Raw genomic sequence first — 23406 nt, forward strand, 5'->3', positions numbered from 1 at the left:
CCCTGACGTATCCGGAGGCAACCGAGAAGTTTGGTCTTCTTTGCGCATGCTCTTGGCACTGGAGCGGAGGCGTATTGAACTACAGAAACCTTGAAAGACCGGCAGAGAAATGTATGATAGGAAGCGACTTGATCTTATTTGTTACCGCTTGATATGGCTATTATCTCATTGTTTGCGTATTCAATGCAACAAAGTTGACTGGTCTGCCCGTGGGCCACAGAGACTCTCAGTGGCAAGTTGTCCCGCACAATTTCCGCGCGTACCTCAAATCTAGCGCAGCCACCATGCGGTGAGAGTAGCTCGTTTTGACCAGGAAAGAAATAGATCTACAGTGTCTAAGAGTCGCCTTCCTACTGATTGGAAAACTAGTGCCTTCAATTCACCAAATTTGGCTAGGTCCTCACAGACGAAATCTCAACAGCCCCATTTGCTGTTTCTTATAGTCCGGGATTAAAGACGCTCGTTCCTCTCTTGTGAACCCATAACCACCCTGGAATGGATGGTCAGGTGTCCAATAAAGGTGCTAATATTATCTTTAAACCGTAATGTGACGTATAAGCCCGTAATGCCTAGCGGTCATTCACAGTTGCGCCCAATGTCCGAGGATCAGAATCTTAACTGCGCTGTATACCGACTCGAAGGGATGCGAACGGATCCACATTGATACAGATCTCTCTATTTGTCCCCAAGCCTGGATGTGATCCAACCCGCAGCAGCAGTGATAACAACGCCGATAGCTAGAGCGACTAGTCACTAACATACCGCTGCCTATTCAATCACCAAGCCTAATCAAAGTGGATCGTGCACCCATCACTGCAGTCACGATGTCCGAAGTAGGCAGGAGACTCCGAGTGGCTCCGGGTGACCTCCGCTGTGCGTAGAAAAGAAGCAACCATATTATTAGTCTAACAACTATGACTTTTGATACAGCGAGATCCAATCAGCTCACCCTTGGCGTGTATACAGGGGGTAGGCGTCATATCAGACGGTGTACTAGTGTCTGTTTCAGACCGTGAGTCCTATCATCTGCTTATGTGATTTTCCTGGCCCACACTACGGTGTTCTTGAACCAAAGGCTTAAATTGACAAGAACAGAACTTCCTGTCAGTTTCATTCCCTGGTTTATTCCCCTGATTACTTTGGCATCTGTCATTTTTTCAAGGTTCGATATCTTGTCTTACCATGAATTTGATTCTCAAGAAATGCTAACTCTCATTATTTAGTGACCTGATTCATTGCCTGTGAGATCAAGAAAGATGAACGACGATCTTTTCCTCATAAGAACCAAATTCGGCATCTGTCGTGTCGCAGAGAGCCTCCGACACTTCGACGTCCCCTGGGAAGAATACCTGAAGAAGCGGAAAGAGGAGTGTGACCCCCTGGAAAATATTTGCAAAGTATCTGGAATCAGCGTAAGAGGTTGGCTCTGCAGATGGCAGAGGGGCGAAATTTGGGCCTCCCTGGGACAGCGGGCTAAGCATGACTCTTCGCCAAATATGTACGAGGTATGGGGGGGGAAAGTTGATCCCGGAGAAAAGATATTAGAAGCTTTGATCCGGGAATTCTTCGAGGAGACCGGCCTGGTACTTACCTGCATATGTGATCAAGTGGGCGACAACGACGTGCTTCATACACCAAAAAGCAGGAGATGGATTGAACAAATTCATTTCCTGGTTCAGGCCGAGAAGTCTCTAAAGTCTTCCCACCCCATCGTCATGGATCCGAACGAGCATCAAAATTTTATATGGGCTCCTGGCAGACTTGACGCATTGGAAAATCTTCTAATGACGGAAGCTACCAGAAACCACTTTGAACCAGCAGTGGCAAAGTTCAGGGAGAAGGTTACTTGTCCCAAATGACAGAAGCCTATGGGGATGCATTTGAATAGCTAGGTATTCGACCAAGGAATGGAGTGACTCCGAGCCGTGGATGTGGACTTGATTCTTCGGATCTAGTGAGCCCTAAGGTGCTACCAGTTCTGTTCAGGCTGTAATGTTAGGAATATGCTACCTGAAGACAAATAATATGAAGTCTCGCATAAAAGGATGTCCACACCATCGATCAAGAACATAAATTCAATTTGGGCTCCTAGTCTCGCTTGGCCCTTTGATCCGGTATATGTATCGATTCCCAGTTAGCTTCTCCTGTTCTTAGCTCGGCCCTCGCAGCAACTGCACACAGTTTGCATACATGCTTACTGGCACTACAACTCTCTTTATTCCACTGCACTTCACACTTTTATTACCTCGTCTCTGTTACTCTGTACAGCCTCCGTTCCATTTCGGGACCCAAAGGGAGACCGAATAGTCGGCTCAATATCCCCATAGTTCATGGTTCATATATTGTTTCCGCCCAAGTCATCACTACTTTTTTTCTTAAGGGAAAAACAATGGTCAAAGTTGTGCACAATCATTAGTTCAAGCTTCTTGAGACCCATCACCGTGGAGCTAGCATAGTATTTATTCGGCGTAACAGAAGGTGGACCCAGAGAAGTACAATTCGTTTTACAGTATGACAGCCTTCAAAATCGCCGATATTCCATAGCCTCATTGTTTCTTTTCTTTTACACCAGGAAAAGAAATTGCTATGTGAATCTGATTGTGGAGGCCGGGATTGATGCTTGAATTACAATAGAAAACAGTGACGATGCAGAGTAATGTGACCAAATACCATCTAGCGTAGCCAATTTGTCTGATTCAGATACATCAAGGCAATGGCCTACCCAGAAATTACATCAATTCTCCACCGATCAAACCCGGTCATACCTCATCATGCAAAAATTTTCGCAAAGAGTGCCAATACTTTCGCCAACTTGGACAAGGCACCTTCCTTCGGAACATTGCAACTGTCGGCTCAAAATGGTTTTTAGAGTCTCCCGCGAGCAGCAGAGCCCGCAGTGCAGTAAACTTGCCAACGGTCCAAATAAAACTTTGATGCTCTTTGATTCCAACTCGATGCCAAATCCTCTGCCGCAAACGATACACCTTTCGGGTTGGCTGAAACGAGGAGGTGAATTTGAGCAATGAAGCCAGTACTCGATCAATGTCTCCCGGGCCATCCATCTGCCTTTCAAAGATTTCAAGAAACAACACCTCTGGAACATTAAACTTTTGAGGAATGTTTGGAACTTTACAGGTCCCGTATGGGCCGACGAGACGAAAAATCCCGTTGGCCATGTTTATGAACGGCACGGTCAATGACTTAAGCCGCTAAATCATCAGTATTAAAATTATCCGCCAACCCATTTAGTGTGAGGCAAAGAAACAAGGCTTGACAACTCGATTTACGTTAAAGTAATCTGTGGGAGGGAATCTTGAAGCTGGATTGACAAAAGGTTGGGAATTCGGCCCTTTAAGCCCCATTAGGTACGAGGTATCTTGGCGGATTTAGGTAAAACACATTGCGAACAATTAAAATGACTCACAGTTCATTATGAGAACTGATATTTCTTGCTCCTGTTGCCGATATCATCCATGAGCTATCACATCGCCTGGCCAGAACCGCTCTTCACCTTTTTATAAAATCGCACAGGGTCATGAGAATCAAGCTACGAATGTGACAGCGAAATTCTTGAATGTATTAGTGGTAATTTACAATGGTATTTAGTCCCCGAAGAATCATAAAATTGGCTGTGCAAATTTCTTACAAGGGAGGGGATGTGCGGCCGATCCCCTTTCCCTACACCATACGGCGCAGAAGCAAGATCCAGATGTGCGGCAAGGCATTGTCAGCTGCCGAACTTTGCCTTGTTTTAACATGAATTTGGGCCAAACAAATTAATCTACTTCAATATGTCCCATTATGGGCAATAAGCAAGAAAAGAGACTACGGTCTCCTTTGAAGGGCCAGAAACTATAATTCTAATGCACTGTTTGCTGGGATACGGATCCCTAAGCGTGGTAGAAACGTGACGGTCCCAAATTCCGCAATTTGGAGCCAGAATCCCCTTTGACCAAATCTCGGCCTTGCATGCACCTTCACCGACTGCTGGACTAACATAATTTTGCGGAATTGGCTCTCGTCATGAGTGGAGAAAGCCTTTGGAAAATGAACGCGTCTCATCGGGTATATCTGTTCAGAAGGAATACTTCATGTTCTCCAAGCTTCTTTGCAACAATCTCTAGTTGCGTAGTATCAAAGACCAGGTGCCAGGCAAATGATGAACAAGGTCACTATTGTGAATCTGAGTACAAGTAGTCAATCCTAGCACCTTGTTCCTAATAAAAACAGGCGTTAGAAGTCCCCATGGTGTGCGGTGGTCGATCAAAGAGGCACCGCACCCGGGAAAACATGGAACATGACCTATGAGTACAGCTTTTGGCTCCACGTATGCAGGCCTGCAGCTGGAACAGAGGTCTAGAGGCGTCTTGTAAACTCTAGCGTGGTATGGGGACGCGGTATGGAGATTACGGGCTCTCAGCCTCTGAATAATGGACCTATTTCGCCCCCTGTTTGAGACGTGTACACTAATGACAAGATGATGGGATCAGTTCAGGTCATCGATATAAATTGCATTTCCATACTTCGATACTCATCTACAAGTCTGATACTTGAAGTTTTCCGCGTCCTCCACCGAGAAAACAGTACATAGGTATTATCTCACATATCTCGTGTTATCTTTCTCTTTGACATATCGGAACTATCGGTTTACTAACCACTCATCGAAATCTATAATAGTCCTCATTATTGACCCCGTTGTCATCGTTGGTATTCACAAATCCGCCATAAATGGCCCAAGACAATCGCATGAGAAGTCCGGATTCCATTATTGAACGAACCGCCATTATGAATCCCCTAACGCTGTTGGAGTATCTTCTCACATGCTACCCAATTTTCCTCCTGTTGTTGTTCGTCGCAGTTTGCGTGATCAAAGTGTTCGTCACGAGCAACATCGAGCAAAAAGTCTCGCAGAACAATTGTGGCCGGCTTTCCAGGCGGGCCCAGAACCCGATGGCTTCCGGTTACATTCAGCCCTTCTCCCGCACCACCAAACACTGCTTTAGCTGGCTCTCAGCCGGTGTGCTTGTGACATTCTTTGCGAATGCGATGATCTATACCACCCATGTTTTAATGGCCCGTTCCGAGTATTGGTGGCGCGGGCAGTCTGTAGTGGTGCGTCTCTGTGTGCTCCGTTGAACAATAATTTTTCATGTGTGATGTCCTAATAACCCCAGATTTATATTGTTGGCTCTATTTTTGCCTATGCAGTTATTCTTGTCAGCATACTCGATACCACCCCTTCCCCGACGGCCTCTCAACTCACGTGTTGGTCCTTCGCCATTCCTACCGAGCTCATAATTCTTATCACATCCCTCTCGATTTATACCTCAGACCACTATGAGCCAGTAGTCGGAAACCCCAACGGAGGCGCGATGCGCCAAGGGATCACCTTTTGGGAGTGCATGGAAGTTGTCCCCAACGGTTTCCGTATATTGATTCTAGTCTCTCTTGTTCTACTCTACTTTACCAAGTCCGGTGCTCTCATAGGCCATGATGGAAACTCAGAGAACGTGGCTGAGACAACCAGACTGCTGAGCCCTCCGCACAAAAATAGTGGTCTTGTTAATGGCCCCGTCTATGGTTCAACAAGTGGAACTGCGAGACCCGCGGAGCCCAAATCACAGAATTCCTGGGCGCGACCAGAAGTATTGCCATCTAGGAGCTATGTGGAGTATCTCAGTGGCTTCTCGCGGTTTTTTCCCTACATGTGGCCCTCCGAATTCCCCCGTCTACAGGCTGTAGCGGTGATTTGTTTCCTTCTGGTGATTCTCCAGCGAGTTCTCAATGTGTGGATACCCATCCAGATTGGGACTATTACTACATCTTTGGCAAATCAACAAGATGGAAATGGCTTTCAACCACCGTGGTTTGAGATCTCCATGTATGTTTTTTACCGCTGGCTGCATGAAAACCTGGGGTCTTTGCGCTCTGGTCTCTGGATCCCCATAAGCCAGTATTCCTACCTGCGCCTCTCTACAGCTGGCTTCGAGCATGTTCACAGTCTCAGCTTGGATTTCCACCTCGAAAAACAGACGGGCGAGCTTTTATCAGCTCTGAACAAAGGCAAATCAATCAATTCATTTCTGGAACAAATAACATTTCAATTCCTTCCAACACTAGCTGATTTGTTCATCGCAATTGGGTACTTCCTAGTTGCGTTTGACGTTTACTATGCCCTCGTTGTTGGAATCTCGGCATTTGTTTATGTTTATGTTACCATTCGCATCGCTCAGAGGAATGCGAAGACCAGAAGAACGATGGTCGATGCTTCGAGATATGAGGATGCGATCAAGTAAGTTGAGGCAAATACCAACGATCCGAGTTACAAGAAGGCTGATATGTATGCACACACAGAAATGATTCGTTGGTGTCCTACGAAACGGTGAAATACTTCAATGCTGAACGACATGAGTTTGACCGATACCGTCGCGCTATCTGCAACTACCAGAATGCGGAGTACTACACATTCTTCTGTGGAACCCTGTTAAACGTCAGTCAAAACACTGTCTTGTTGGCCTGTTTACTGGTCACGTGCTTCATCGCTGTGTATCAAGTCTCTTCTCTCCAGCAACCCGTGGGTCGGTTTGTTACCCTGTTGATGTACATGGCCCAGTTACAAGGTCCCCTGAGCTTCTTTGGGGCCTTCTATGTCTCTATACAGTCGTCTTTGATCAATGCCGAGCGTATGTTGGAGCTTTTTAAAGAGCAGCCAACAGTCACTGACAGCCATTGCGTTTCCCCCCTGGCCACTTGCCAGGGAAAGATTGAGTTCCGGAATGTTAGTTTCTCATATGATGCGCGGAATCCTGTGTTGACTGGACTCACGTTCACTTGTCAACCAGGAACGACAACAGCTTTGGTGGGAGAGTCTGGTGGGGGCAAATCTACTATTCTCCGTCTCCTCTTCCGATCCTACAATCCTGAAAATGGCAAAATTCTCGTCGACGGACATGACGTCCAAGATATCACGATTGATTCCCTTCGTCAAAATATCGGTGTGGTTCCGCAAGATACAACGCTTTTCAACGAAACTTTGATGTACAATCTAAAGTACGCCAACAAGGACGCGAGTGATGAAGATGTGCACAGGGCTTGTTCCAAGGCCGGCATTCATGACAAGATCAAGGGTTTCCCAGATGGCTATAGCACCAAAGTTGGAGAGCGTGGGCTGCGCCTCAGCGGCGGTGAGAAGCAACGTGTGGCAATCGCTCGAGCTATCCTGAAGAACTCTAAAATCATACTGCTGGACGAGGCTACGTCTGCACTCGACACTAAAACAGAAGAGCATATCCAGAAGTCCCTAGCTACTCTCTCCAACGGCCGAACCACGCTCATCATTGCCCATCGGCTAAGCACCATCACGTCGGCAGAACTCATCCTAGTTCTAAGCGGTGGCCAGGTGGCCGAGAGCGGCACCCACGAGGAACTTGTGAGTATGGAAGGCCTTTATGCCCGTATGTGGAGAAAGCAAAATGGCGAGGCAAAGATACTTGAAGGCCAAGACAAGTTGAAGGGCATTTAAGGGGATCAGCTGTACACAATTCCACATACATAACACTGGCTACATATACAAAACGCTGAAAGAGCACTAAATGTTTGTTCCATAGTATGTAAGCTTCGAGTTCTTGATGTCTTTGCCAAAACCGGAGAATCGCGTGGATTTAACACGCACCCATTTCTGAGCAGCTATGATGTATTGACGAGGCCAATTAATCAACATGATGAAGATCTTTGAACGAGGACCTAATCCTTTGTGCGACCGCTTTTTCAATTCACACGTCTGTAACTACGATACCGTGAAGGCTTCAAATTCGCCATAACCTATAAATCGGAAAAATAGCGAGGTATTAAAAAGTGAGGATCTGGTTGGAAGAGATTAAAGATTGAGGGCCTCGGTCTTTTTCTCACAAAGCAGCCATGTGATCCAACAATACAGTAGCAATTCTGTCGAGTATGACATTGAATTTCGGATCGGGAGCCGACTATCCTCGAAGCTTCCTGCATCCACGGGTACCCCAAGTTTGCGCATATCTTAGCAACATCCTTGATAGAACATTTAAATACGGCTGGAGGGCAGGGAAACAAGATTTGCGGACCGAAACTGCTGGGACCGGTGATTAAATTGAGGTTATCAACCGGATTGCCTGAGCGAGAGATGGGTCGACGGGTTAGGCAACCTTGGCAACTAATTTCTATACAAACAATTATTTTTTAAAGCTGTTCAACCGATCTAGCTTCACAATCTGGTTTATTTGGTCATAATGAGAGAGATCTTGAAAAATTGTGAGTGTGTAAAACGCGTAACTACAAACAACTGTTTACTTCAAACCTCAGCTAAGCAGATGGTTCATTTCATCGAATCTACACCCCACTCTCCCTGCCCTCATTTTAATTGCCTGTTCATTAATATTATTCAGTTCTCTCAACTAGTTTAAACTTTTAAGTTATGACCAGCTTATTCTAGCTGAACATTACAAATTTTAATCATGAAGGATCTAAATAATGCGTAAAAAATCGCACATTTTTTGAACTCGTCATACCCAAACTACCAGAAGCGATGCCTTCAATGATCTGTTCACATTGATAAGAAAGGGCCGTCAATAAACACAATTTGCGGGGCAGGTGGCATCTGGTGGGGCCCAGCCATTGAACAATTACTAACAGCTACTGTTATGATGTTTGAGATAAAGTGGAAGGTCATGGATATTCACGATTTCAAAGTAGTTGGTACCTCTCCCTCTATCATTTCCCAATGGTTTTCGCATCCGCTTATAGAACCCACGTATTCTTTTAGAAATTCATTCGTACGACATCTTCAGCGTCGGATTGTACTGTATTGATATGCAATCCACATATTGCAATTAGATGGAAGTGGAGGAAGCTGATTATGATAATCAACAGTAAATGCAAGTAGCTGCTTTTTCCATTCTATTACATCCCCTCCCTGACTACCAAATTTATTTTTGAAGGACGATCATTGTTGAGTAGATATCTAAGAGGCACTTATTTGAAGCATCCATGTGGGTCAGACATTCGTGGTCTACCCTCATTGGAATGGTGGTATATGTCCCAGAGCTGTCTTCCGGGAATACGAGACGTCTGCCCTCTAGTCTCTATTGGTGTATCATCCAAAAGGGCTTCAACGCCAATACGATGAGACAGCCTCACGATATGGGTACAAAAACGCCTTTATTCCTAAATTTACTCTGGACGAACACTCAGGTAGGACATTCATATCTAAAAAGCCTGAAAATGCCTCGGAAGCAAGGTTCATCAGGACAGTTTCATGAGTCAATATTTATTAAATGGCCTTTCCATGGGTAAGTAATACATAGTCGGTGTGGTAGGCCGAAAGGAATGTAAGCCGCAACGGCACCATACAATAATGGTATCATATAGGATCCTACCTGTTTCATGTAACTCCCAGATTACAGGTGCTCCAAGTATTGTGGCTTATCTGTATTAAAGCGGTGGCTGTGCAGGCCGGACAAAAGCATTTGTAATTACTTTACATCTGTAAATAACAAGCGGTTGTATCTAATACGGGCCCAGAACATCACCTATCAAGCTGATGACCGAAATGGCCCGCTTATTATCAATCGAGTCTCGAGGCGTAATAGCACTTTCTTCGAAGATTGATTTTCTAGGATTCAATGTGTTTCAGAGATAATCCAAGTATATGGGAGTAGGTTGTCAGGCCTTGTCCATATATCCACCGTAAGGGGATACAAGTTGAAGTCCAACTGGTTTTCAAGCTCGTTCATTCATATGGATAGTGCAAAATTAATTTCGACGATATGGCTTGGGTCCTAGTCTGCAGGAGCCTCAAGCCACAACATTCGAAGCCTGTCACATGTAATCCAAAAGCACCGGCCTGGCAAACATAGACAGTATAATAAGATAAGCAAAAACTGTAATCCAAATCTGCAATTTGAAGCTGAAACGCCGAGGGCATTAAGTAGAATACAACCTTTTGGTTGCCAAGTACGAACAGGTTGAAATCGCCAGAGAGTTTCGGTGTCGACTTTTGTTGAAATTATCAGGTGCGCTTCATGGCAGCGAAAGCGGAGACCCAATGGAGTGGATTTTCGTGAAGAGATTGAGGATCACTTTGTACGCATAATAATTTAGTGTAGAAAGCTATTCAGTTGACGTTAGCTTTGCAAGATGCGCGTCTTCGCTCCAATAGATTAGCTCTTCCTGTTCTCTCGAATATCATGATTCGACTGAAAACTTTTAAGTCCTACTACCGGAATTAGCATGGCCGAACATGTAAGGTCCAGAGGCAAAAGTATGCCTCGAAGTCAAAGCAGAATGCTACAGACTGAAGACTGGCAAGCGAGGCTGATTATCGTAGCATGGCCGAGTCAGATCAGACACGTGCTCATTTTCATGCGTATTCGTGGCATCTTCAGACTTTCTCTTTCAGGTGTAATACTCCACCTGGGGCCTTCTGAGTTTCCGATATGAATCTCATCTAAATACGTATCAGTTTAGGTCAATTTTGCGAAATGTTCAGTTGTCTCACTGCCATCGGTCTTATGTCGATATCTGGCAAGATTGAGAAGAATGGGCATCATGGATCAAGCTCACTAGTGCGGGAGGGGCTATCGTTGGCCCAACTCAATCTGGGGAAGCACGCCATAGCCGATATACTATTTGCGTCGGGCTAACTGACAAAATGAGCATGCGTAAGTAAAATGGGTTTTCAATGCTGTGATCAGACCAAGGAATCAAACCAAGATCTGTTCTTTCCCAGACCTCAGTGGATTCTATACTCCTAAATTCAGTCAGCCACAGGCACCCTGCAAATTCACATGCTCCCCAGGTACAAGAGTGAAAGTTACGTGAATCTTCCAATCTAGGTCTTGACCATATATAACGAACTCAGAGCTTGGGCATACAGTATGCAGGGAACTGCTTTCAACTCTCATCGGATATGAAATATTGGATATCGATCAGGCTGTCGGTTTTCTTTGTGGCATCACACAGTCTGCATAATAGTTAGGCTTTTACTCTGGTTGTGGGGTTGAATAGAGACAGACCTGGTTTACTGACAGTTGCTAAACTTATGAGCAGAATTTACAAGGCTTTGAGGAGGGATCGATATTTCTTTATATACTTTGACTCTCAGCATTAGAGGTAACAGTTTTCGCGAATGGGGTACCAGCACTTAAGCTCCTAGGATCTATTTCTGTCTCGCCAATCACATCGGTGGCACGAAAGTCTGAGAGCTCCTAGGAAGTCATATCAGACTTCGGAGGACGAGGTATTTTCTGATAGCTAGTTAGAGCATGTTGGGCAAATGAGGGGCCACAATTTACTTCACGGGCGGCTAGATAATCCAATAGTCATGATCGATGAGTTTAGACTATTTTCGTGGACGTCGGATCGTCAGAGTTGAAGTCGTATTCCTAGGAGCAAGCGCAGGCAGCAAGAGCGATAATTCGTTGTTATTTACGCGCAAAATAATTAAAAAAAGGAAAAGAAAAAGAAAAAGAAATCAAAAACTACATTGGGTTTGGCAAGCTATCCAGTTGGACTATTTTGAGATGCTAGATATTGATCAAAAATTGAGGGTTGGATATTTTCCTCGACTGTGTTGAGACGGCATAGATGCGAGACGCGGCGAGTTGAATAGTGGAATAGCCGCAAAATGGTAGAACCAACGAAAGTGGTCTTACGACAGGCTTCGCCTCCCAGCTGGAGGTGGAACAACCAGGATTGACCACCAAATTGATGACGCCAGCCTTTCGTTGAGGGGACAACGGTCAAGAGTTGTGCTGACCAACTACGTTTGGATGAGGTTAGCGTGGTGCATTTTATTGAGGTAAGCTGCTGACTTAGCTGCTCCCACGCTCTGCTCAGGTCCTGCTCAGTGAGCAAATCAGAGCGCTCAGGTCATGCTCAGTGAGTGGGATCGCTCAGCTCAGTGAGCAAATCAGAGCGCTCAGGTCACGCTCAGTGAGCGTGATCGGATTGCTCACTGAGCGTGGCATCCGGCTTACATAACGATCAGGTGATACTCAGGGCGTGCTCAGTTCTACTCAGTGAGCAAAAAGCGGCAAGGGGTGAGCACTAAAACGGAAAGGGAAAGCCAAGACTTGTCAGACATTATCCTGTCTATATGAAAGACTGTTTACTGTGTCTTCAGAACAGCACCGCTTATGAAAGCCCGGTAGACAACGATGTCTATTCGTTCTTGTGTAAGGATTCTTTTTTTGTGGTTTCGCGTCGAGATGGTCAATAAACCCGTGGACGAGTGAAATGCTTACTTTGCATATTTAGTCAACATGAAATATACCCTTCAAACCTGCATCTTCACTCACCAGACCAACCCCGCCCTGTCGGCGTGCAATAGCAGCTGCAATCCCCTGGAGAAGAATTTGAATACATTGTGGGGGAAGGGAGGTGGGAAATGGGCGCCTCAGTACCAATACTGTCAGACAGATGATGCGTCTCTGGTCCAGTATCAGGGTGGTTGTGCGAGTTGTCTGGAGAAGCAGGATAACACCAAAGTATTGGGCAACTGTGAGTCTTCTTTTCTCCTGACTTTATGGAAGACCACAACTGACGTGGCATTTGTTTAGTCTTGGGAGCGATGGGATCAGCGTGCGACAGCAAACCCAATGCGACCAAGGACGAGACAGTCTCCCTCTCGCAATCACTCTTCACATTGACATCAACTTCCCCATCCCCTTCCTCTTCCTCTTCTCCGTCCTCGTCTCCTTCCACAACCTCAAACTCAGGACTAAGCTCAGGAGCTAAGATTGGAATTGGTATTGGAGTCGGAGTCGGGGTCACAGCATTGGGTGTGATGGCTGGTATCGTGTGGTTCTGTATAAGACGTCGCCGTGCTCAGCCCCAGTCTGGATCATACATGGCCCCGCCAGAAACACAGAGCTTCAGCGAACATACGACGCAGCAGAATTATGTGCCGGAACTTCCGACTTCCGATCCAAAGGGGCAACAGCCTACTGAAATAGGCGGGAAACAGGTTGTGGCAGAGTTACCCGGTCATATGAGTTCATGATAGAGTTTGTCTTTTGTTTTTAATATACATTGTCCATGTCCATACACATAGGACAGAGTATCGGGGGCAACAGGAGATCCTGACGTATGAGGCTCAATTGAGAAAGCTAGTCTCAGATCTAGATACTCCTAGGGGCTCCACCTCCAATTCAAGTGGTCTTGATACAAAATAGCGTGCTGTACACATATCATATCAATTTTTATTGGCAATGACCAGACCCAGAGAACGGGTATGATACTGACTACAATAGTATTGAGATAAGAACAATATTGAGGTCATATATATGCCTGAAAACCCAGGCATCATACAAGGCTGCCATTTTCTCTGGATCATATGGGAAAGTTATGAAAGACAGAGATGGAAGATAGCTTTATTCTTGGTTCAACTGGAATGCTCGATCTTCATTGCATGAATAATTTGGATAGCTTGGAAATGACAGAAGCATTGCTCGCTGCCCGAGGGTCCCGCTCGGGTCCCGCGGGTCCCGTCTCAATGCTGGCATTCTCCTATGAAATAGCTGCTTCAACGCGGTCTAGGCAATACCAAGAGTTATGCGTGTTGGTCCAATAGCGCGAAATGGAGATCTTGATCTTTTCAGAAAGCGGCCATATATCATTGTGTTCCTTCTGTTCCAAGCAAGGGGTAACTCAAAGATATTTCATCCAACCTGGCTTCACCTTGACACCAACCCGTTGCAATCATGGGTCAAGAGTCTGAGAAAGATAATATTTCGCTAAAAGAAGAGCTTAAATGGGAGGCAGAAGCAGAAGGAGCCTTCAGTGGTTATGTGGTTTGTTTGTTCCTAAGTCATTGTTGCGATTCGGTGTCTAATGTTCAGTAGAGAATCTTTCGTTATGGCTCCTCTACAGAGTATACCATGCAGGTATGCGCCACAGCCTGCGCACTTGGATCTGGCGTTGGAATGGCTCTGGTCAACTTGGTATTTGGACAGTTTATCACACTCATTCTCAACTATAGCAACGGCCACACTGATGCTGCTACCTTTCGAAGCAGCGCTGCATCGCTGAGGTATGTATCAAACAAACTGAAAATCAAATCACAGAACGGATCTAATCTAAAAACAGCCTGTATTTCTTTATTATTGGGCTCGCTCGCTTTTTTCTCACATACGGATACAGCACGCTATTCACACTTGCTGCATACCGTATCACACGAAACATCCGCCGGCTGTACTTGAAAGCAGGACTCAGCCAGGATATATCATTCTTTGATAAAGGCAGCAGTGGATCTATTGCTATGCAAGCGGCCTCAAATGGGAAACGAATTCAGGCTGGAATTTCCGAGAAACTGGGCCTTGTCATCCAGGGGTTCTCGTGTTTCATCTCTGCTTTTGTATTGGCATTTGTCACTTACTGGAAGTTGACACTCATTTGCTGCTGCATTGCCCCAGCTATCGTTCTTGTGATGGGTATCACGGCAACCATTGATGCTTCACTGGAGACGAAAATTCTTAGGATTCAGGCTCAGGCTGGAGCTTTTGCGGAGAGCCTCTTGTCGAGTTCGCGAACTGTTCATGCCTTTGGGCTTCGATCTCGTCTAGTGAATGAATACGGGAAGTATCTAAACGCGGCGAGAGCATTCGGAAACAAGAAGAGTGCCCTCCTTGGCTTCTTGTTTTCCGCAGAATACTCAGTCATCTTTGCCGGGTACGGTCTCTGCTTCTGGCAGGGTGTTGGGATGGTAGCCAGTGGGGAGGTGAAAGACGAAGGTGACATTTTCATGTGAGTAAAGCTATCTCGCTTTTTATATATGGCGTAACCCTAACAGTTTCATCGCAGTGTTCTTATGTCTGTCATCGTAGCAGCTACCAGCGTGACTTCCGTTGCACCATATTTCATGGAATTTACGCGTGCTGCATCCGCAGCATCAGAGCTATTTCAAATCATGGACCGTCCCTCGGCCATAGATCCATTCGACGAGTCGGGAGAAAAGCCAACAACGACCACCGGGTCTCTTGACTTTGAAGAGGTTTCCTTTGCGTATCCGACCCGTCCTGACGCTCAAGTTTTGAAGGAATTCTCGCTTCATATCCCCGCTGGTAAAACAACAGCACTGGTAGGGGCAAGCGGTTCTGGAAAAAGCACAATTATTGGACTTCTCGAAAGATGGTACAACCCTTCAGTAGGAAAGGTGAAGCTTGATGGCCGGCCAATCGAGTTGTTGAATCTCAAATGGCTTCGACAAAATGTCAGACTTGTCCAGCAAGAGCCGATCCTATTTGCTGGCACCGTTGCTGATAACATCGCAAACGGTCTTGTCGATACCCCGTGGGACCAAGAACCCCAAGAAAAGAAAACCCTACGCATTCAAGAGGCTGCTCGGATTGCATTCGCTCATGATTTTATCATGGAACTTCCAAACGGCTACGATACTGTCATTGGGGAGAGAGGCGGGTTGCTATCGGGTGGTCAGAAGCAGCGAGTTGCAATTGCTCGAAGTATTGTCTCTGAACCACGAATTCTTCTACTTGATGAGGCAACTAGTGCGCTAGATCCTCACTCCGAGGAGGTTGTTCAAGAAGCTTTGAACAACGTATCTCAGGGACGCACAACTATCACCATTGCTCATAAATTAGCCACTATCAGAGATTCTGATAATATTGTGGTTATGGACAAGGGCTGTATTCTGGAACAGGGCACTCATGCGTCATTGTTAGAGAAGGATGGTGCTTATGCACGCCTTGTTCATGCCCAAGATCTCTCTGTAGATACGGAAGCCTCCGATGACGATACAGATGATGAGCAACCAAAGACCGAGGACAATCGCTTGGATCTCACTGGTACACTCAGTCGGTACTCTACATCGACGAGATTAGCTGTGGAGAAGAATAGTAACCGAGATGACTTTGACAACTGGGAAAGAGTCGGGCTTTTGCATACAATTTGGCGAATTGTCACCTCCACCCCCGAACTCGGGTTGACATACTTTCTTGTGATTCTTTCATGTTTAGGAGGAAGTGAGTTCAAAGTTTGTCGGGGTTTGAAGCTCAAGCGATACTGACCTAGTCACAGCCGCTGTATTCCCGGGTCAAACGATTCTGATGTCTCGATTTATTGAAGTATTCGAATTCACTGGAGACAAAATGCGAGAAAAAGGGAATTTCTTTGCATTGATGTTCCTTGTCCTTGCAATCGGCACTCTTTTGGCGTACTTCCTGATGGGTTATACATCAAACATCGTCGCACAGGTATGAATCCATCTAGCTCCTTATCCCTAATTCCCGAAACAACTCACTAACTCATCCAAGACCCTGGGCCAAAAATATAGAACACAAATGGTCAGCAACATGCTTAAGCAGGATCTCCAATTCTTCGACCGCGCCGAAAACACTACCGGCGCTCTAACCAGCCGAGCGGAGACTCATCCACAGGCCATTTTCGAACTGATGGGATTCAACGTTTGTTTGATGCTTATATCCTCCGTGTCTGTTGTATCATGCAGTATTCTCGCCTTGGCTTACGCGTGGAAGCTCGGTCTTGTCATTGTATTGGGAGGACTTCCTCCCATGCTATATTCCGGGTATGCTCGTATCCGAATGGAGGGTGCGATGGACCACAATATTTCCAAATCATTCTCTAAGAGTGCTTCAATTGCTTCGGAAGCAGTGAACTCCATCAGAACGGTGTCTTCTTTGGCCATTGAGAATTCTGTGCTGGATCGGTACACTCAAGAGCTTGACACGGCCGTCAATGCTGCTACAAAGCCCTTGCTTCTTATAATGCTTCCGTTTGCATTTACTCAAAGTGTTGAGTACTCCTTTATGGCACTCGGATTTTGGTAAGTCTTCGACAAACGTCTTGGAATGGTTCAAAGCGCTGACGGTGAGATCCCGTGTCATTAGGTATGGATGTCGACTTGTCTCAACGGGGGACATCACTATGGTCAATTTCTTTATCGCCTTTTTGGGTGTATTCTTCTCAGGCCAGCAAGCCTCTATTCTTTTTGGACTCTCAAGCAGTAAGATATCGTCGGCATCTATGAGCAGCATACATACTAACACGGTTGACAATAGGTATGACAGCAGCAACCAATGCGGCAAATTACATCTTCTGGCTAGAAGACCTTCAACCAACAGTTCGGGAAACAGAAGATAACAAAGACATCGGACCTGAAGACTGGAAGAGCCTCGATCTGGACAACTTGCATTTCTCATACCCATTGAGACACAATGCCCGCGTACTTCGGGGCGTAAACCTTCAGGTATATCTGCACCATTGCGAAGAACTCTTGACTCAATCTAACCGACCGCACAGATCAAAGAAGGTCAATTCGTCGCCTTTGTCGGCGCCTCCGGCTGCGGAAAAAGCACAATGATAAGCATGCTGGAACGCTTCTATGACCCAGTCTCCGGCCAGATAAACATCGACTTGACAGCCCTATCGAACATGAACCCATGGCTTTACCGAAGCCAAGTAGCACTTGTGCAGCAAGAGCCAACGCTCTACCCAGGAACAATCCGTGAAAACATCTCACTGGGGGCACCGACAAACACCAACCACACCACAGCCTCAGATGAGGAAATCGAGGCGGCTTGTCGGGCCGCTAACGCTTGGGACTTCATCTCTTCCCTGCCCGATGGCCTAGCTACGCCGTGTGGAGCTAATGGTACACAGCTGTCAGGTGGTCAGCGTCAACGTATCGCGATATCCAGGGCTCTACTGCGTAACCCGCGGTTACTGCTTTTGGATGAGGCGACTAGTGCGTTGGATACGCAGTCTGAGAGGGTTGTACAGGAAGCATTGAACGAGGCTGCTTCGCACGGCGATAGGATCACTATTGCTGTTGCGCATCGGCTTTCGACTATCCGGCATGCGGATATTATTTGTGTTTTTGATGGGGGGAAGATTGCTGAGTCCGGGACTCATGAGCATTTGTTGACCAAGGGACGGCTTTATCCAAAGATGTGTGAGGCTCAGAATTTGGGGACTTGATGGTCTTGAATATCTCGGGGTGTGCCCTGCAAGATATGATATTTCAACTTTTAGAGGCTTTCTGGGTTAGAGGAATTTTTGTCATCTCGTTCTCTGTCACTTAGTTACTCCGAGCCCAATTTAGATTAGCTAGTTACATAATTCTTTTTGCCAAGATTGTCACCACTAGAATCCGGGGTCAGGGTCCTAGTTTACACTTTCATGTCATGCAGAAGCTATTTGGGTGGCGCGTGGGGGATCGCCGTTGTTTAATCGTGCTTAGTGGCGAGACTATGCAGGGAAGAGGCGAGGTACCCCACGGGGCACATGTTACATGATCCAAAAAAGGAGAAATGTTCATCGGAAAGAAATATCATTCAAGCGTGAGTATATGAAAATGCTAACTGTACAAGAAGAAAAACGCCGTCCCATGGTGCAATGGCTTTTTACAGCTTTCCAGCGGCCGCCTTGGCGTGGCGCTCGAAAGAGGACACAGGGGGAGCGGAGTTGGGGTTGGGGTGGTGCTTCTTAAGGGCCATGGTGACGTTGTACTCCATGTCGAGGGAAGCCTTGGGGTCGTTCTCGCGGGGCTTGAACTCTACAACGAGGTCGTCCTTGACAGCGAAGACGGAGTCGATCTCGAGGTGAGGGTCGTCGCTGGGGTAGAGCTGGTTGATGACGGTGGCGTATTCGGGGTGGGTGATCATCAAGTGGATGTGAGCGGGACGCATGGGGGAGCGGTCCATGAGGTTGAGCAGGACACCGGCGGGGCCGTCGGTGGGCAGAGAGTAGGGGGTGGGGTGGTAGCAGTACCACCAGAACTCGCCCTTCTCGTTGGAGGTGAACTTGCCGCGAAGGTTGTTCTCGGTCTGGGTAGGATCCTGGAAATCGTACTGGCCGTTGGCAGAGGCTTGCCAGATGTCGAGGACGGCGCCGGAGATGGGCTTGCCGGTCTCCATGTCCTTGATCACACCGTGCATGAGGGTGACACGGCCGTTGGGCTTGGGGTCCTGGATGATGCTGTCGCCGAGAGCGCGGAAGGGAGCGTTGGGGGACCAGAAGGGACCGAGAATGACGTTGGAGGTGGGGGAGAGACCGTCCTCAGTGATGATCTTGTTGGCGATCTCATCAACGAGACTAAAAATGTAATTAGTAAATGCTCAGAAAATAAGGCTGAAGCTGGTCGAGGCGGACTTACGACTCGAGACCAATCACATCGCAGATGCGGTGTCCCTCGTTACGGATGGGAGTGCTGATCTGGCCGATAGAGTTGATGAACTCAACACCGAGCATCCACTCGGCGGAGGTAAGCTCAACCTCACGAGCGAAGTCGTGGATGTGCTTGATGAGGGAACCCAAGACGACGCGAGCACGGTCGGGTGTGTTGGGGCCCATGCCGTTGACAACGGAGGGGGTGAAGTTAGGGTCGAATTGGCGAGGCATGGTGTCAGATGTGAGTGTGAAGATGAATGAGAAACTTCGAAACTCCGGAGAGACCCTGGAGGTCTATATACACGGGCTGCGACGGCATATCGGCCGGCTGGCTAACCTTGTGGGGGAGATCCAACGGTGCCAAACCCAAGAAAATACCGTCGCCACCTGCCGAATGGGTCGATCGCGTGAATCATCGAATGCGCACAAGTGCATCGGTCAGCCCCAACAGCCGAGTGGCGGCTGCTTTGCTAATATAGAAGCGCGGGGTTGCCGGAGTAGCTCTTACCCGCGGGTAAGCCCCGGCTCTATCCCCCCATATGTTACCCGCGCCACACCGGGATCCTGACTCAGCTGGCATTGTGCGTGATCTGATTGGTGCGGACTGCTCCTTCTTGGCACATTTCCGGCTTTTGCTTTTCCGAGCCACCCGGGGCTCACGTGCCATTCAAGGCAGTTCCCTCCGCCATGTTACAGAATTCATCCGGGGAATTGTATATGGCATGATTGGCCAACTAGTGCATAACACAGATAGACGAGCAAATAGAATTCGTTCATCCGTCCAGATCCGCGTTTGATCTCGGGCAGAGACCCCTCCCCCGGTCCCGTTTAGAGTTGGTTGGAGGCCTGGGAAATCAGGCCTACCGGAATATTAGTAGTACCGATCCCGCCATACACGCATAACTATACCATTGGCAATTCTGTAAAGTTACGTAGTGGAAAGTGAGCCTAGAGGACATATAAACTCAATCTGAGGGGCACTACACAATCTGAAGGGTCCTATACATGGTTGGGAGAAGAATTTAAACTACGATAATGGCCTCTGTAGATTTGATCATGTCTCACACCCCGAAGTATAACTATATTGCACAATAATGTTGACTTACTCGACCAGTGATTTGTCTTGTATGTCCAAACTCGAAAGCGTGTAGAGGCCAGCATAGCTCACGGGGCGAATTACCAGGGATGGAAATATTCAGAGTGCTTAAAAGGTTTTCCTGAGGCAGAGTCAACCCCCAGACTTTGGGACAAAGTTCGAGTGGCGATGTAGCCACTCGCCCCGGACTCGCACGGCTCACGCCCGCCGATCGATCCATGATCGAATTCCAAGGATTGGCTACGGATATTTTCCTGTCAAACCATTATTTGAAATTAAATTTGTTGGAAGTGGTGGGAAAATTCAAAATACAAGCAGGCCAATTAGCCCATTACGACCCCAAGTTCCAGACATTGACAGGGACTAAGAGTCTGAGTCCCGTGGAAAGATCCAGTGGCAATCTCAAAATTTTTGTTCTAGGTAGAACTCTAGACGAAACCAGTGTTGTGTGATATGGTGGAAGTGTGGGCTTTTGAACTTAGACTAGCATACAGTAAGGGTTTGCAGAAATATGGAGTATGGTTACAGGATTTGAACCATAGCTGATAAAGATATTGTGGGCGTTGGGCTCCTATCACCCAAGAATCTCCTAGAGACGATCGCCTTTCTCCCCTTTACATCAAACCTTCAAAGTTATTTTTTTCTTGGGGCAACATAGGCAAATGGACATATCGTAAGTAACAAAGAAATGCCAGATCGTAAGATGTCGTCAAAAAAGAACGAATTCCAAAAAGGCCATCTGCCAATTGGGTTTCCTATAATCTTCATGTCTATGGAGTACCTGGAACAATTATCTCCACAAAGCCACAGCGCTACAATAGTTTCACCATTCTCCCAGCTGTCTAATGCTCAGGGACCCCAGATTGCGATAGGAATCTCTCCATCCAAGGTTTTCTTGGCGAGCAGTTTTCCTGGTCCACCAGTCTGGGGATTTCCTTCCGTCAAGGCGACTGCATGACTATTTTGCAAGGCGACAGCAACCTTTCCGTTATCGTTGTTTATATCGAATTCACGCGGGAAAGACCCATAAGCAGGGAATAAACCGACAAATGAGACGTTCGTGGCACGATTTTCGTGGAAGGAGGCACATTTGAACACAGCAAAAGAGTCAATACCCTTGCCAAAAGTGGCATCGCCACGGTTCGATACCACAATATGATCATTTCCGGGCTTCGAAACATCTGTCAGACATGGTTCTTTGGCATAGCATGATGAAAATTATGGGACTGAACTTACCGTGATCTGAATTCCAGATACCTTCGAGCCATCGGGAGCAGCCTCTCCGCCATAGGAATTCTCCTCGAAGAACTTTGTAAAAGCCAATCCCTTTTGAGTGTATCGAGTTTTGAATGCACTCAACGTATTACCTAGCTCCGAGACAAGATATAATACAGTATCATTGCCGGATGCAGATTCTGTGTTAGGTGTCCAGAACACAGCATGTCGGGGACCTGATCCAGGCTTTACCAGCAAGGGTGACTGAGGCTGCAGATGGCCATTCGATGGAGAGATCTTGAATATGTGGATTCGGTCCATACCCAGGTCAGGAACCAAGACAAAGCGACCAGTCGGGTCAACGATCGCTCCATGTGGATGAGAAGCATCTTGACGGTCGGGCACTGGTCCAGGACCAGGAATTTGATATGTGAAGGTCTGAGTCTGGGCTAGGCGACCAGTTGAAGGATTCCATGTGTGGGCTGTGACAGCGGACGCTTCGCTACAAGTATCCAGTGACATTAATATGACTTTGAACGTTCATTCTTCAACGACCTTGGATAAACACCTACTAGTGTGCAACGGCAACAAACCGTTGCTGATGATTGCTAGGGATATTGTAGACAGCCGACATGACTGGGCCAGTCAGAGTTTCAATCTTGTCCAACGTGGTCAGAGACCCATTGGAATTGGCTCTGAAGGAAGTAAGACTGCCATTCGCAGCCCCTATTCCTTCATTCAGACAGAGCATCATGTTTTCTTCATCATCAAGCATCAGCCAAGATGGACTGATACCGCAGTCATTGGTTTGGGCGACCTTTGACAGCGAATAGCTTCCATTCTTGCTCTGCGGCGATAGCGTAGTCACAGTGCCGGAATATGATGCTGCATAGATGTGACTAGCGACAGAGAATGTGCCACAAAAGACCGTAGATAGAAGGGAAAGACGCATTTTGACAAGTGATTCGAATGCAGAACAAATTGTAGAAAAGAAACAGTTAAGTAGGATACCTTGACGAAGGGAGCAGACACAGATGGACGGAGTGGGAGATCGCTTGAACCTTGAAAAATACTTCTGACGCCACGCCGGAATACTTTCTAGCCAGAGAATCGAGTACTGTAAGCAAAGGCAGTCTAGATGGTCAACTAATTTATTCAGCAGAAAGATATTGTACTGCCTAAATGTCATTTCAAAGCAGAGTAGCTCTAGACGTACGTCCCTAGATTGTCACCGGTGTAAGCCCGAACGATGATCTGCAAGGGATGATTGGTAGACAGGAGGATGATACTTTCGGACCACATGTCTGCAGGAACACGAGTGTCGTCGTTGATGCTGGTTGGCTTGATAGTCAGGGGAGCGCCAAGATTAAAACAGGATTGAGTAACCTTGATGGTGGTGGAACGGACTTCCGTTGGTCCGCTGCTTGGCACTGACAATCCTCTAGAGGTATACATCATCATTCTCATCAGCCTACTTGGCGATCGATGTTCGGCATACCGAGAAGACATTCGGTATGCCGATCCACCCACGTGTTCACGGGCCGACGGCGGGTTTCACAACGTGACATGGCTGAACAGTAGGGCCGAAATGAGCTCCCGTCAACGCGGGATGTAATTGTCAGGTGTATAATCTCACTGTTAAAATGAGGAAGGCTAAGTTTTGGTGGCCATGCATGAGTTGCAGTCACCGATACGACAAATGGGGTAATTGGCATCCTTCAGAGTGGATATGATTGTCGCCCATTGTTGGTGAACTGCTTGTGACGCTGGGCGCCAAGGCCTGTCTGTACCTCCTTCATTTGTATCAATGACGAAAAATGCAGTTTACAGCCTGTAGGATACTGTCTATACTCGTGGACCAATGGAAATGGTATGCGTCTGCGTGTGCGTTGCTATAGTTGGAGCCGATGCTCATTTGT

General features: G+C 46.9%; 6 protein-coding genes across 6 annotated transcripts; 3 read left to right on the forward strand and 3 right to left on the reverse strand.

Moving 5' to 3' along the window:
* Positions 1 to 4785: 4785 nt before the first annotated feature.
* N7511_004352 (uncharacterized protein) lies at positions 4786 to 7522 on the forward strand (the record flags this gene model as incomplete). The annotated part of the gene is made up of 3 exons (XM_057126777.1): positions 4786 to 5112; positions 5175 to 6292; positions 6355 to 7522. 3 exons carry the CDS (start codon positions 4786 to 4788, stop codon positions 7520 to 7522), a joined length of 2613 nt encoding a protein of 870 aa, XP_056985667.1.
* A 4771-nt stretch (positions 7523 to 12293) lies between these two features.
* Positions 12294 to 13033, forward strand: N7511_004353 (uncharacterized protein; the record flags this gene model as incomplete). Its single annotated transcript, XM_057126778.1, has 2 exons — positions 12294 to 12531; positions 12591 to 13033. The coding sequence occupies 2 exons, from the start codon at positions 12294 to 12296 to the stop codon at positions 13031 to 13033; spliced, it is 681 nt and encodes a 226-aa protein (XP_056985668.1).
* A 700-nt stretch (positions 13034 to 13733) lies between these two features.
* N7511_004354 (ABC transporter ATP-binding protein) lies at positions 13734 to 17985 on the forward strand (the record flags this gene model as incomplete). The annotated part of the gene is made up of 9 exons (XM_057126779.1): positions 13734 to 13823; positions 13875 to 14062; positions 14119 to 14775; positions 14833 to 16010; positions 16066 to 16241; positions 16302 to 16831; positions 16896 to 17011; positions 17067 to 17254; positions 17308 to 17985. 9 exons carry the CDS (start codon positions 13734 to 13736, stop codon positions 17983 to 17985), a joined length of 3801 nt encoding a protein of 1266 aa, XP_056985669.1.
* A 425-nt stretch (positions 17986 to 18410) lies between these two features.
* On the reverse strand, positions 18411 to 19407 carry N7511_004355 (putative catechol dioxygenase; the record flags this gene model as incomplete). The annotated part of the gene is made up of 2 exons (XM_057126780.1): positions 18411 to 19101; positions 19163 to 19407. The coding sequence occupies 2 exons, from the start codon at positions 19405 to 19407 to the stop codon at positions 18411 to 18413; spliced, it is 936 nt and encodes a 311-aa protein (XP_056985670.1).
* Positions 19408 to 21121: 1714 nt separating this feature from the next.
* N7511_004356 (uncharacterized protein) lies at positions 21122 to 22439 on the reverse strand (the record flags this gene model as incomplete). Its single annotated transcript, XM_057126781.1, has 3 exons — positions 21122 to 21442; positions 21509 to 21989; positions 22060 to 22439. 3 exons carry the CDS (start codon positions 22437 to 22439, stop codon positions 21122 to 21124), a joined length of 1182 nt encoding a protein of 393 aa, XP_056985671.1.
* Positions 22440 to 22693: 254 nt separating this feature from the next.
* On the reverse strand, positions 22694 to 22942 carry N7511_004357 (uncharacterized protein; the record flags this gene model as incomplete). Its single annotated transcript, XM_057126782.1, has 1 exon — positions 22694 to 22942. The coding sequence occupies one exon, from the start codon at positions 22940 to 22942 to the stop codon at positions 22694 to 22696; it is 249 nt and encodes an 82-aa protein (XP_056985672.1).
* Positions 22943 to 23406: the final 464 nt, after the last annotated feature.

Source organism: Penicillium nucicola (assembly GCF_028828085.1).
Source record: "Penicillium nucicola strain IBT 29836 chromosome Unknown utg000003l, whole genome shotgun sequence".
In the NCBI taxonomy this organism is placed as follows: Eukaryota; Fungi; Ascomycota; class Eurotiomycetes; order Eurotiales; family Aspergillaceae; genus Penicillium; species Penicillium nucicola.